The 15,192-nt window shown below is 37.5% G+C and overlaps 1 protein-coding gene across 1 annotated transcript; it reads right to left on the reverse strand.

The window, feature by feature from the left end:
* Positions 1 to 476: 476 nt before the first annotated feature.
* On the reverse strand, positions 477 to 3,664 carry LOC125192619 (serine/threonine-protein kinase STY13-like). The gene is made up of 6 exons (XM_089069659.1): positions 3,214 to 3,664; positions 2,877 to 3,009; positions 2,565 to 2,760; positions 1,832 to 1,956; positions 1,600 to 1,758; positions 477 to 1,061 (listed from the first exon to the last, which is right to left on the reverse strand). The coding sequence occupies exons 1-6, from the start codon at positions 3,342 to 3,344 to the stop codon at positions 747 to 749; spliced, it is 1,059 nt and encodes a 352-aa protein (XP_088925785.1). The 5' UTR covers positions 3,345 to 3,664; the 3' UTR covers positions 477 to 746.
* Positions 3,665 to 15,192: the final 11,528 nt, after the last annotated feature.

The following is a 15,192-nucleotide window of genomic DNA, read 5'->3' on the forward strand; positions in this document are numbered from 1 at the left end:
CGTCCCACTATAAGTGAAGCGTTTCTTTTCGGCTGTTATTTTGCGAAGATGATAATAATAAATATTAGAGTGGAGATAAAGTAAAGTAAGAGAGAGAATAATATAGAAGAGAGTCGTGTATACATTATTATCTTACTTACTTTACTTTCTCTTCATTCTAACTATTTATTACTCCCTCCGTCCCAAGGTAGATGTCACACTTGGGAGATGGCACGAAATTTTAGGAGATGTTATTTTGTGTGTTAAATGGTGAGAGAAAATATAATTTTATAATTGATGTGAGAGGGAACATTTTCCAAAAGAAGAAATGTGACATTTTTTGTGGAACAAACTAAAAGGGAAAGTATGACATCTACCTTTGGATGAAGGGAATATCATTTTTGCAAAACAACGTCCGAATTGAAACGCCTCACTTATAATGGGACGAAGGGAGTATAACCTAAAGTAATGGAGGGTTAATTACAATGTCGAGCAACTTAGTTGGTAAATTATTTTCCTTGTAACCAATAGGTTGAGAATTCGAGTCACCACAGCCACACACAACATGAACAGAGAACCAACCATTATTGATTCTCTTTATTGAGAAAATCTATAAATCAATGGAGCAAAGGCATTTGGATGGACCTCACAGTTTCACTACAACACCATCAAAACAGCCTCTAAAACTCCATAATTTACAACCTGTCTTGCTTCAACCACAACAAATCCAATATGCAGAAGCACCTTGAGCTCGAAAATCGATCCGGCTAGCAACAGCAGAAGAAAAGTCCTCTCGGCTCGTCTTCAATCGCTGCAGTCGGCGTGCCGGCCATGTCACCCCTCTTCGCCATCAGCGAGCTCGTCCCTGGGGACTCCGGTGGGAAGACAGCATTCATCTCGGAAGTGCTTTTGAAGATGCAGTGCGGTATGGCTGGCTCAGGCAGAGACATCGCAGAAAGATATTCCAGGAGCATTTGTATTATCTGAGTGAAGTTGGGGCGAGCATCAGCGTCTTCCTTCCAACATAGGGTCACTATTCGAGCCAGTTCCTCCGGAAGCTCATCCGCGCTCGGCCGTACGTTCTGCAGAAAATAGGGAAAGAAAGTAGTTGAGATGACGGTTGACCGGATTTAGAATTGGAGCTAGTAAGGGTCAAGGGGGTTTAAACCCTAAACCCTTAAGCCTCCACAAATCAATTTTTATACTTCAATTATCAAATTTTCGGTATTTTGTGAGGGTCGTTGTGCAAAAGCCCCCATCATGAGACTGAACTATAAAAAAATTAGCTTATCGAAATTTCAAGCTTGAAATTGATAAAATCCAGCATTCGTCATCGAGCTGAATCATAGGAAATGCATAAAATCTAGCGTAGACGCACGACTAAATTTTGAGACAATAATTCCATGTTTTTTTGTGATAATACGGGCTTTTGCACAATAATTCACACAAATATCGAAAATTCGACAAAGATGTATGAAATAAAAATTACTACATTTTTTAGCTTGGTATGGGCTTAAGCCCCTCGTAGGCTCAAGGTGTGTCCGCCAATGGCGCTCATTACCGGATTACACGAATCAAAGTAAGTGCGAAATATCCGAAGGAAGAGTTGAGGAAACTCACTTTAAAAGCTGCAGCATAGGCCGCCTGCAGATTTGACATGCCTTCGAAGGGCAACTTGTTGTGTATGAGCTCCCATAGCACGATCGCGAAGCTATAAGCATCCACTTTGTGGTTATAATGCTTCTTTTCTCCCTGCCTTAGTGTGACAGTACTATACAGCTGCAAGTGCAACATATTCTTCTATCATTTTGATCAGAAAAACAAGCAGAGGGGAAGATGTTGCGGAAACTACCTCTGGGGCCATCCAACGATAGGTTCCCGTCTCCGCAGTCATCATCTCAGTCAACGACTCTTCTCTGGCAAGACCAAAATCTGCAAGTTTGACTGTTCTTCGATCTTCTGTCAAGAGCAAATTCTCTGCAAGACAGAGAAAGCCATGTGCTTGTCAATCTTCATGCAATATATATAGACAAAAGTGCAAGGCATCCGCTAACCGTGTTAACAAATATTCAAGCAGATTCCTAGTCTAGTAGCACGAGTTATACGAATTTGACAAAGAGCAAACAGGTTATCACAAATTCTTGATATTGGTTTTGCAAAGCCAACCAGTTTGTGGTCTGATAGCAAGAGCAAAGAGGTCAGAGGTGTACAAATTTTGACGAGGGCAAACGAGTATCAGCAGCATTATGAACTGCTCTGTTCCATTGTAAGTGCTCGTTACTTTTGGGCACATAAACAAGAAGGTTGTGATTTGTATTTAAAGTAGAATGAGCCACTAATAATAGGACGGAGGGAGTATTTCCTTGTCCAGTAGCAGGAGTAGTACAAATTACAACAGGAGCGAATGAGTTTTAGCAGAATTTTAAACTGCTCCTAACACAACTTAACCAAATTCTTAACCTTTGATAGCCAACTATTTCCTAGTCTAATAGCAAGAGATACAAATTTCAACACGGGGGGAACGAGTTTTAGCAGCATTATGAACTGATTCTTTGTGCGTGAACAATAAGGTTAAACATCTGTACCAGGCTTAAGGTCACGGTGGATGATTCCATGGGAGTGCAAGCACTCCATTGCACGAGCTATATCAAGCGCAAATCCAATAGCTACCCGTATATCAAGGCACCTAGGGCGCAGGCTGATCAAGTGCTTTCGCAACGTCCCACCAAGCAGAAGTTCAGTCACTATAACCATCACAGGCTCCTTGCAAGCTCCAATGAACTACAGAGGAAGGAAGAATCCCTAAGACAGTACTCACTAGAAATATCACACCGACACACACACAATACACACTCACAGAGATCAGTCTTATTTGTATGTAATGAATACACAACAACCTTAACTAAATTCTTATGTTGGACTCTGGAAAGCATTGCAACCTCTCTTGCAAATCTTGCCTCCTTCTTTGCAATCTCTTCAGCTGTATCCCCTTTCTCAACAATTTTGATAGCAACATTCCGATTTTTGTATCTTAAGAAACAAAAAGCCCAATCACAAATTACTTTCTACAACATAAAATCTTTTTTTATTTAAATTTGATTAACTTAAAACTAGTGCTCTCCCACCTCAAAAGATTAGATTTTTCAACATACCAACATCACAGAGATTCATCATAATGTAAGAATCATAAGCAAATTTTGACTTAGGAAACCAAGATTGAGAAGGTCAACTTACTTTCCCTCGTAGACTTTGGCATGAGCTCCTTCTCCAATCTTAGGCCCTACAAAGAGAAGCTTCGGATCCACCAACCATTTCGGGTCCAAATCAAGCTCTGCAACCGGGTAAAACCCGTTTCGATATTCCATTCTCTCTCTAAATTATCACCAGTTTTAAGACTTTGGCCACTTGGTAAAAGTGCTGAAACAGCTCCAAGATCAGATATTTATCCCTTTGCCGCACATTTCAAGCAAAATCCATGTCGAAATTAATAATTTCTCGCAAGCAAATTGACGGAAGTGATGAATTTTGATTGCCTAACTTCGTTTCTCAGAGACCCAGATCCACAAAATACATGCACTGAGATGAGATGAGATGATTGGATGCTTCTGTAATCTTCGAACATCCAATGCAGAGACGAGAGAGAGAGAGAGGAAAGAGAGCGGCGGAAGGAATTCTGTCCGCGTCACAAGTAGTGGGCTCATTTTATCTTGTCTTTCTACACTTTAGGTTCAATAGTATACTCAATAATTCAATAGTACTCAATAAGAATTAGTGTTAGTGGAACGATACGTAAGATTATTATTTATTACTACCTCTGTCCCTGAAAATTTGATACAATTTACTATTTTGGTCCGTCTCTGAAATTTTGATACACTTCACTTTTACTATTTTTGATAGTGGACTCCATATTCCACTAACTCATTCCTACTCACATTTTATTATAAAACTAATACTTTAAAAGTAGGACCCACATCCCACCAACTTTTTCAACTCACTTTCCATTACATTTCTTAAAATCCGTGTCGGGTCAAAGTGTAGCAAATTTTGGGGGACGGAGGTAGTAAAAAAATTTCATAAATAAATGTGCTCTATTTTTATGGACGGTCAAAAATGATAATTGTGTTCTATTTTTATGGACGGAGGAAGTAGAAAATAATGGAATGATACTTCCTACGTTTATAATTGAGTTTCCTTTTTCATTTATGAAACATATTTATCTCTATTTTATTTTCACAACTTCACATAAAAATTAAAGTTTCATAAATTCTTATGCTGCCCACTTGGAAAGAAGAGAGTATTTCTATTTTCATTTCATTTTTTTATTTGGGAGTACAATTTTTTTAGGAATTATCATTTCTTTTGGAATCACTATTTCATTCTCCATAGGTATATCTCATATTTTGTTTAGTTAAGGAACGGTCATTTCTAGGCTTGTGAAATCGGGTACACGTTGGATACTCAATCCAAAGATTTCAGGTACCCAATCCCGAATTTTCCAAAAATTAGTACCCGATGCTCGATCTGAAACTAAAATTGGGTACCTGAATACCAGATCCAGTCCCAATTTATTATTATTATTATTATTATTATTAATAATAATAATAATAATAATAATAATAATAATAATAATAATAATAATAATAATAGTTTGGAGTTTATTCATTATTATAGTCATTTTGACGTTAAATCTTGAAATCTAACTACCTATATCATAGTTTGGAGTTTATTCATTATTTAGAATTTGCATTGAATATATCCCTAGGTAGTATAGTATAAATCTAAATTATGGACGTTAAATTGTTATGTTCTAAATGTTTGTTTATTTTGTTGAATAAGAATAACCTAACATGACAATAGTCATAAAAATATTTAAGATATACTCCTTCTATCCGATATTACTTGCACTTTTTTTTTTCGGTTCGTTCCAAATTACTATACTATTTATATTTTAAGTAACAATTAGGATATTTAATTAATATATTAAAGTTAATTAAGTGTTCATTTACTAAATGATCTCTTAGTACATTTAAAACACTAATTTATTTGCACTAAAAAGTAATCTCAAATTTACGATCGGTAATAAAAGAATACGAGTAATATAGGACGGACGGAGTACCAATCAAACATGTTTAATTAATTAACTATAAAACCATAATATTCCATTATATATAAAAATTAGGAAATTCCTATCACTCGACTATAATCAGCATCATTCAGAATTCATTTTTTTACTTGACTTTCTGCCTAGAATGTATAACACTTCGTAAATTTAAAATATTTTGAATTTTAATAGTAAGATTTTGCATTTAAATGTATAATTAAATTCAGAATAATTGGAGTGATTTTTGAGTTAGTGTTGTTTGGATTAAAAAAATAGTGTTTCGTTGCATCATACTCCCTCAGTCCATAATAAGAGTTCTATTTTGCTATCTGTCCATCCAACAATAAAAATCCTACTTCATCTGTCCCTTAAATTTTGTCACATTTTTTCATTTCCGTCCGTCCCATAAAATTTGTCACATTTCATATAAAAGTAGGACTCACTCTCCACTAACTTTTTCAACCCACTTTCCATTATATTTCTTAAAACTCGTACCCGGTCAAAGTATAACAAAATTTACAGATAAAGTATTTCTCTTTTACCATAAATGGTAAGTAGGCCTACATTCCATCAACTTATTCCACTCACATTTATTACAAAACTAAGTATGTAAGTGAGACTTACATTCCACTAACTTATTCAATCCACTTTTCTTTATATTTCTTAAAATTCGTATCAAAGCCAAATAGTTTTATATAAGTTATACTAATAGTTTTAAGATTAGCAAATAAAAATATAAGTCGAAAACTATTATATATAAAGTATATACTCCCTCCGTCTCGGCTAAAATGACACATTGCTTAGCCGGCATGAGATTTTAGGAGTTATTGGTTAAAGTGTTTAATTGGAGAGAGAGAAGGTGGGTGTAAGTATTAAAGTAGAGAGATGAAGAAAGATAGATATTTTAATAGGAGTGAGGAAAAGTAGTTGAGTGTATTAATTGGAGAGAGAAAGTTACCAAAAAAGGAAATGTGTCATCTTAGTTGGAACAAACTAAAAAGGAAAACATGTCATCTTAAGCGGGACGGAGGGAGTATTAGTTACTCCCTCAATCCCTGGAAATTTGTCATTTATTTCCATTTTTGCACGTCCCTAAAAATTTGTTACATTTCACTTTTACCATTTTTGGCAGTGGACCCCAAATTCCACTAATTCATTCTTACTCACATTTTATTATAAAATCAATTTATAAAAGTAGGACCCACATGTCAATAATTTTTTCAACCCACTTTCTATTATATTCTTAAGACTCGTGCTAAGTCAAATGGTCCCTGGACTATGGGTTTATCTCGCCCATTGTCCTTGGACTTTAAAAATATCGTCAGCCTGGACTAAGGGTTTATCTCAAATTTGGTCCTTTAGCCATTTTTTGATACGAAAATACCCTTTTGAGCATTTGGGCAATTTGGTCTTTTTACACTTTTAACATTTTAAATCTGATATTATTTCAGTGATGTACTAAATCTGATATTCTTTTAAAATTATTATTCTTTTTCCTTTTTGTCATCCTTCACTTTGTTTCTTTATTTCAATATTTGACTTAATTTTATAAAATTAAATTTTGATTTTTAAATATCAATAAATTTTTATTAAATATTAAAATTATTAAATAACAAAAAATAATAGTTTTAATCAATATTTGATAGTGTCTAAGGTATGACGACGCCTTAGTTTTAATCAATATTTAATTGTTTTAATCATAAATAGATCATATAACACGATTTATTCTGAAATAAATATGTATCTAATGTAAGACTAATATAATTTTCGTTTATTAATTTGAAAACAATCAAAATTAACTAGAAAATTTAAACAAAAATACTCCTATATAAAATTTTTAGTAGTATCAAATTTTTAGTCAGCTTCATAATATTTAATCACAAGCAATTATTGTAACACCCCACTTTTTCGAACCCTAATTTTCAAGACATAAAATTTTTTGCATTAAATGCTTTTAATGCTATGAAGTATGTGGATTAAATGATGAGTGATTTATTGCATGATTCTTTGTGACCTAATTGCGATTTGGAGTTGATTTTGAGTTGAATAGTCAAACTTTTTGATTATATGACGTGGCTATTGAATAGTCAATATTGTGGAAAATATTACGTGGCCGTTGAAAGGTCAATGTGTTGTAAATATGAGGTGGAATTAAAAATGGTGGATTTTGTGATGCGATTGTGTAAATATTTTGATGCGGGGTAGAATATATCGTGGCGAATTATTTCCTAAGGGATTAGTGAGATTAAATAGGAGCACCATTATTTTATTGGAGTTTTCGACCCTCATGATTTATTGGAAAGGAATTTTATTGGATTTAATTATTTGCCTACACATGGAGATTTTCGAAAATCTCCTATTTATGGGAGAAGGGATTATTTTATTATATTATTTATCCCTTATTTATTCTCTTTCATGAATAAATTCAAATATCCTAGCATATCTTACCATATCTAAGGAGATCTTGCCATATCTTATTTTAATTAATATTTGAAATTGATTCCTTATCTAGGAATCAATATTCACGCCACTTTCCTAATTATTTGTGATATTTTATTCTACTCTGTGAAATACCAAATTAAATCATATGCTAATTAAATAGCATATAAAATTTGAAACCCCCTTATTTCTCACTAGAATTAACGCCACTCTCCTCCCATATCTCCTCAAATTTTTTTATTTATTTAATTATGTGATTATATCTTGCACTCTATAAATAAGAGACAAAACCCTAACCCTAGACCACAAATACACGCCCCCCTCTCCCCCCAACTCACGCCTCCCCTCTCTTCCACTCTCTCTCAATTTTCTTCTACTTTTCTCCAAGATTTCCTCATCTTTTGAGAAGAATTCAAGTTGAAACTCAAGAATTTTTGAAGAATCAAGGCTTCTACTTTGTTTCTACCGTTCGTTCTATCGAGAAAAGGTATTTTTATATTAATCTTTCTCATCTAACTGATAAATCGGTGTTCTTGAGCCCTCATGCATATAGATTGAGTGAAAAGAGGAAACAACTGTTGATTATGGGTTGATGTGCGTGTGTGCGTGCGTTGGTATGTGTGTGTGCGTGTGTGTTCGTGTGTGTGCGTGTGGATGTGTTGAGGAACACTCATGCATGACATGTTTTGATGATGGATCTGGAGTTGTGGTGCGAATAGAAAGTGATATGATAATCATGCCTTGATTTTTTGAATGATAATATAAAACGAATCGACGGGAAAAAGGGAAACGTTGGGAACATGCATGATTTTGAGTAGATGATTGAGACTTACCTGTGATGCGCATAAATTAAAGGTGATAACTCACGCTCTCGACGTGATAGCAAGAGGAAGAGCGTACTTGTGATCTAAGGAGTCGAGGTGGGCTTTATTCACTAAACTCTTTTATTACCAAAATAATGATTATGGTGTTACAAGGTTGGTTTAAAATTTTATGCCATACCTATGATTGTTTGATGATATTGTGTGCCTGATGCCTAGTTTGTGAGTCCGCTCCATTAGGCTATAGGGCTATATAACCGCAAACCCTATCAGGCTAGTGTACACAGTTGGGATCGGGAGCCGTCCTTTTTAGTCGGCCGGTCTCGTGGGCGAATAGTGTGGCCACACTTTCATCGCACTATGGAATTGTTGATTGTTGAGAAAATGGGATGAATTGTTTGACTGGCCAGTCTATGAAATTATTTTTGTGATGCTCGATGATATTTTTTTATAACTGTAAACTCGAGTTCACTATGGTAAGGATGGAATATCTATTAAAATGTTTTGGCATGAGTTCACTGATTATGTTAAAGTACTCAGCCCTGCATGTGTTTTCCCTATGTGCAGGTTGAGCGACGACGAGCGGTGGGCGGTGTTGAGCAAATAAATTGAATAATAATATGATCGTTTTGAAACATTGAGTGGAGCTGTGTCTTCATACATGACTTCACTTTTCTCTTGGTTGCTTCCGCCGAAACATGAAACTTAGTATCTTTTGTTTGAGTTTGAACTTATTCCTTGTGGTTTAGAATATTGAGACAAAATGCGTTTTTGGATTATACTAAACCCTAGTCTTTTGAGCATAATTTACGATATCTATTCATCATTGATTTTCTTGATTAAGCCGTTGACTTATTGCTTTAATAGTTCATTAAATACCTTGGTCAAATCCCTTTAAATGAAACCCTAGCCTATGTTCTTGTTGCTTTTAAGTCCGCCTAGGTAGCGATCGCCGTATTTATTATACCCTAAAATGGCGAGCTGTTACAGTTGGTATCAGAGCCTCAGTTCTTTCCGCTGTGGACCCAAGAGTCTTATTGAATTAAATTCTAAAAATGTGTAAATTGATTAAGTGATAATCATCGAAGGCTCAACACCGCGACTCGTCTCCGCTCAACCACAATGAATGAGGTAACAAGTATCTTGATGAATATTGATTTGAATTATGAAATGTTGGAAATTGAAATGAATGGAAATTTTTGTGACATTTTGAGATTTTTCTTGGAGTATGAGATGACGAATATGCATGAATGTGAAATTTCTAATTGCGACTATGCAAAAATGATGAATGCTGTTATGCAAGTGATCATATGTTAAAACCACTATGAGTGGAATAAATGAAATTCTATATGATTGTGATTGCTTGATTGTATGATGAACGACATTTATGAGAATGAACATGAGCATGCTGCTATGCATAGTTGGAAATTTTGTGACGATATCGAACTTGGAGGCATAGAACGCCGAATGCGAGGCGAGCGACTTACGAGAACGAATTGCGAATTATCGAAAACACGTAAACATACGAACCATTTGCCGCGGAAATGAAATTCCGTTTATTCTTGATATGATACTACATTCGCACCTCCATCGTTCGACATATACATATCCATCATTCTCTCAGCATCATTTGAAACCTCATACACTATTGATTTTTTTTCGAACCTTGTGCTGATGCTGAGATTTCCTTTTGTAGATGCCCAACCGGTATTATGCACCGATGCGAGACAGTTATGCAAAGAACAAAGTTTTCCCTGTAGAAACCTACCAAGATTTTGAATGGGATGGAAAGTCTTTTCTCCTGACTTACGTCACCGATTTCTACGACCGCTGGATGGATGCATATGCGTATGGAGGAGCTACCCATCACGTGGGGATCTTGAGACTTATCCACAGCCTGCCTTCTCCTTGGAGTGAATGGACCACCCAAGCTGCGTTTCTATTTACGTGGTTCAGTCCACCCAAGTACAAGCCTTGAGGCGATATGATTGGCTTGTTAGGTGTGCTACTCCCAGCCATGGCAGCTGCGAGGGACGGACTGCCGCTTAGTCCCCCACCGCACAAGTATCCGCCGAGTCAGGCCCGTCGATGGAGATATCGTCGTGATAAGGAGCCGCATGTTGATCGTGTCCCTAGTAAACCAAGGCTTAGGATTCGTACGTCTAACCCGTTGATCATACATGGGAATGTGGAAGAGATGCGTGCGATAACCCCTCCGTCCCCACATGCTGGTGGAACAAGCGAGGATGAGGAACCTTACGAGGAAGGACATGATTTGGACATGGAAAATGTTGATGAGGACGAGGACCCCGAAGAGGATATGAACGACATTGACTAGGAGTGATAGTCGTGGAATACGTTGTTTTGTTTCCCCCATGTTTTGATTGTTTTGCTTGACTTTTGCCGTGCCTTTCTATATTTTGCTCTCTTTATTTATTTTTTTCGCTGATACTAAGACCTCTTTGAGGCAATGTTTTTTTTGATTGATATGCCATGGAGAGATTTTTTTTCATCATTTACTACCTTATGATGCAATGGATCTTCATATTGTCTTTCCATGCCATTGTGAAAAGTGTCCATCGCTATTTCATCAAACCATCGCATTATGCCACCCTATCGCACAACTGTCTTTAAATACCTTATTGCGCCCCTATACTTGCCACCCTATTTGCATAATTGTCTCTTGATTAAAATTACTTTGTTGATAAGGAACAATGATCCTTTTGATACCCTATGGCGCAACCGATTCTTGCCATATAGTTTAAAACAATTGTCCCATGAACCTTGTTTCTCGACTATACCCCGCGACTGTTGCTAGAATTTTAAGAATAATTTGTGTGTTGATAAATCAGAATGCCGCCGAGACGCTATAACCGTGAACCGACACCTCAGCCCATAAGTGAGGAAAGTGTAACGCAGTCAATTCCGGCACCGCTGCCTTCCCCACCCCGGTCAATCGGGAAATAGTGAAGCTGTTCTTGGAGCAGAAACCACCTATGTTTGATGGACTCGGAGAACCGGCCAAGGCCGAATCATGTATCCGTGCGATAGAGCGCATCTTCACGATTTTGGGATGTAATGATAGGGAACGAATGAGTTGTGTGACCCACCAACTAACTGAAGCAGCTGACTTTTGGTGGGATACCAGAATGAAGACTATGCCGCGAGACCAGGTAGAAGGGATGACATGGGAAGGTTTTAAGACAGAGATCTACAACAAGTACGTGCTAAAGAGCTACCGAAAGGCAAAGGCATCCGAGTTCTACAATCTGATCCAAGGACGCATGACTGTAACTGAGTACGATAGAGCGCTCAATAGCATGACCCGATATGCACCTGATCAGGTCGATACCGACGAGAAGCTGTCTGATTGGCCTCGGTTTTCGGTCGGGTGTGTAAATGCAAGAGTGTATCCAACTGAGCAGGATAAGATTCCCAACCTAGCTTAGTCGTTGGCACGATAACCGGAACCTGGTATCAAATAAATTTCCTTAACCCACTTCTACTGGTTAGTATAGTGGAGGTAAGGTTCGAATCCCACAAGGATGGACACGTTCTGATAACTCTGGTGATATTCCTGGGTGTTTTTGGTTAGGTACCACGCTTTTGGGGTTGAGATTCTACCTAGGCGAGAAATAAAGATGGTACTCTACTGACTAGTAGGCGTGAAAATGACAGACATGTGGTTGTGTTCGTGAAAATAGGGGACAAGGTATCTCAGAGACATGTGAAAAGTAAACAGTTACTAAAAGAGGAAACTTAGACAAAAGGGTATATCTGGTGGCTGGGTGACTTTCTCACAGGTCTGGAAGGTACAACTGAAAAGTAAGAGACAAAAGCAAAAGTAACTAAAAAGCAAAAGTGGTCCAAGGCAAAAGTTGATTTTGACGTTTTCTTCTTCACCAAGTATTAACAGAAATCATATGAACACAAACTCCATGACTAAACTCAGATTCATAAATTCAAACTCAAGATCCATTAATTAAAATGCTCAACTTAAGATGAACAGCTGAAACTGCAGATTACTTCTACTGACTAACATGCAAAGTGGTATTAACAGCGCAGAACAGGAAACTCATGCACGAAAACTTAAACTGAAACATAACTTCAAATTTCGATCAACAACTTCAGATCTAGCCTACTCGAAGGAAAACACATGCGCATACTTAGAAATTAAAAGCGATAACTAGATCTAACTTCCCTAGGCAAAATGAAGCAAACTCAAACCAAAGAGACATACGAAATAGAAACTTCATAACTTAAACGTTTGGATCTTCACCAAGTACTTCAAAAGGCAACAAAGATAAATGTTTGCAACAGATCCAACGAAGAAAGCAGACAAAAATTAAACTAGAAGGCAAATAACGATTGTTTTGCCACTCCGGGCGGTGAAACTGCTAGACTACTACGACGAACTGGATGGACGGTGGACTGATAACTTCTCCGGCAGACTTCTGGACGTCAAGTGACCATAGCTGTGGCGAGGAACGAGAAACTAGACAATGCTGAAAGACTGATCTTCTAGAGAGAATTCTACTAAGTGTAGTGATTGGACTTTCTTTTCGAACTCCAAAACTCGGGAACTCTTTCTCTCTCTCCAAGTGGCTTCTTTTATAGGGAGGCTTGCCCTTGCTTTTAGGGTAGACTTCCTTCACAATTTGACTCTTCTGCCCTTGTTTATGATCATCCCAGTTATCCTTCTTCTCCATCTCGAGCCTTTTCTTCGGCATGCATCCTGGTCAGTATTGCACCCTTTTAGCGCTCTTTTCACCTGCGTCGTCCGAATCGTCTCCTACTGACTTGGATCCCTTATTCCCGCACACTTAAGCAACTGTTTTGCAGATAATACATGCATTTCACGACATACTGACCAGTAACCAAGGCTTAGAATACGACTTATCAAACTGCTCACACTTACCACGTGCTTGTCCTCAAGCATGAAGACAAACAAAAAGAAATAAGTCGAATTCGAGCGTGGTTACTCCTCCTGACCGACTCTACCTAAACTAGACTCAAGACTCTGACACAAAGAAAAACAAACAACGACTCAAACACATAAACACATATTAAAATAACTTAAACACATAGAACATGCTATATTTTCAACCATCCCTCCCATCGGGATCAGGTGCAATCCGGCCTTAGGCAGCCTTGAACTTCCACCGCCCTCCTTTTCCTCCCCAATCAGTATATCCGCTTGTCAGGATTACCCAATTCTAGGCCAAACACTGGATTCACTCAGTCACTCATTCCTCACAGGGGATGTTAGGACTGTTTACTCTCAATGCTAAACCACAGATGTTTCGGACTCAGATCTCATGCGCAGCTCCTGAAGGTCTTTAAGGCTTGTAACAGGGCTATTGATTTGTAGTGTTTGGGGTGGATGTTCCTAAGGCTCTAAGGTTCAAAAACTAACTACTTTATTTGCTGTGGGGGAACTGTGTGCATTTAGGCTTCTGGCTAGTGCTTCTCTTCGGCTGGACAATTTCTGATATTGGCCTCCAACTGGTCAGTGGCCTCCGTGTGGCTTCGCCACCCTTATTCCTTTTTCCTTCTTTTTTTGTGGTCAAGTATCTCCGAGTATTTTCTTCAATGTTTCCTGTGGCTTTTTCACCCTTATTCCTTCTTATATTTTGGACCTGGAATTTTTTCAGATCGATTTTCTCCTTCTTTCTTTAATTTTGTTTTCTTCAGCTGGTTCTTTTTGTATGTCCTCCTGGGCAGTTGCCTCCTTGCCTTATGCCTTGCACACAAACAGTCCCGGTGGCTGATGGGTTATTTCGGGGCGTAGATCAGGTTAGAAAATGGGGTTCTAAGGGTAGGGATTTTTTTTTTAATGGGGGGTTCCTACTGCCTTCAGGGTTTGCTACACGCGGTCACCTTGCCCTAGACATCATGTGGTAGCCACTCTTTTTTTTTTTTTTTTTTTTTTTTTTTTCCTGTTTTAGTGGGAAGTAGTCCCACTTTAGGCTTCTAACTCACCATTTTAAGAGGGCTTTCGTGTCTGACCTAAAAAATGGGTTTTTTCCTTCATACTTACATCATCAATACTGACTAGGGGCTACTGGGGGGGGGGTTCCGTTTTCCAGCATGCCTTATCTCCCTCAATTCCACTCACCTTCAGTTTGAGGTAGTTGAGTTTTAAGCCCATTCATAAAAATACATATAAATCTTAGACCTAAACAAACCCTAAAAACACTAACATGTAACTGACTCAAATAACACACATATATAAATGTCATACTGGCCATTTGCTCTCCCCTCTCTCTTCACAAGTGCCTGCCCAGATACGGGCTGTGAAGTGAAAAGTGGGAATAGCTAGTATGACAGACACACAATTATAACAAACACATATTATATCAAAAAACTTCTCACACTTAGACTATGCAATAGTCTAAGTGGGAGAGTTTTGCATAGGCTAAGTGAGAGAGTTTTAGATATATATATATATATATATATATATGGGTGCACTATGGTGCCACCATAGATAGGATAACACCATACCACCAATATAGTCCGTTAGATCTCATCTATGGACGCCTAGGATTAAGTTTCGTGAAAAAACACGGGTTTGACTGTATTAGATATTGCAGTCGTGGTAGACTGCAATATTGTTGTGGTAAGACTGCAATATTCAATGAACAACACTGCAATCTGGTAACGTAAAATTAGAAATTTCCAATTTTACCCTTCCGTGTTTTTACACGTGGCAACATGACAAAAACACGATTTTCAGATCCAATGGCCTAAAATGGTGGTATGGTGTTACAATAAAGAGTGTTGTCATCTTAATACATCCCTCTATATATATATATATATATATATATAGACTTAACAAACAAAACAGATATT

This window comes from Salvia hispanica, chromosome 4 (genome assembly GCF_029641045.1).
Source record: "Salvia hispanica isolate PSC_SH4W2 chromosome 4, Shi_PSC_v1, whole genome shotgun sequence".
Taxonomy (NCBI): Eukaryota; Viridiplantae; Streptophyta; class Magnoliopsida; order Lamiales; family Lamiaceae; genus Salvia; species Salvia hispanica.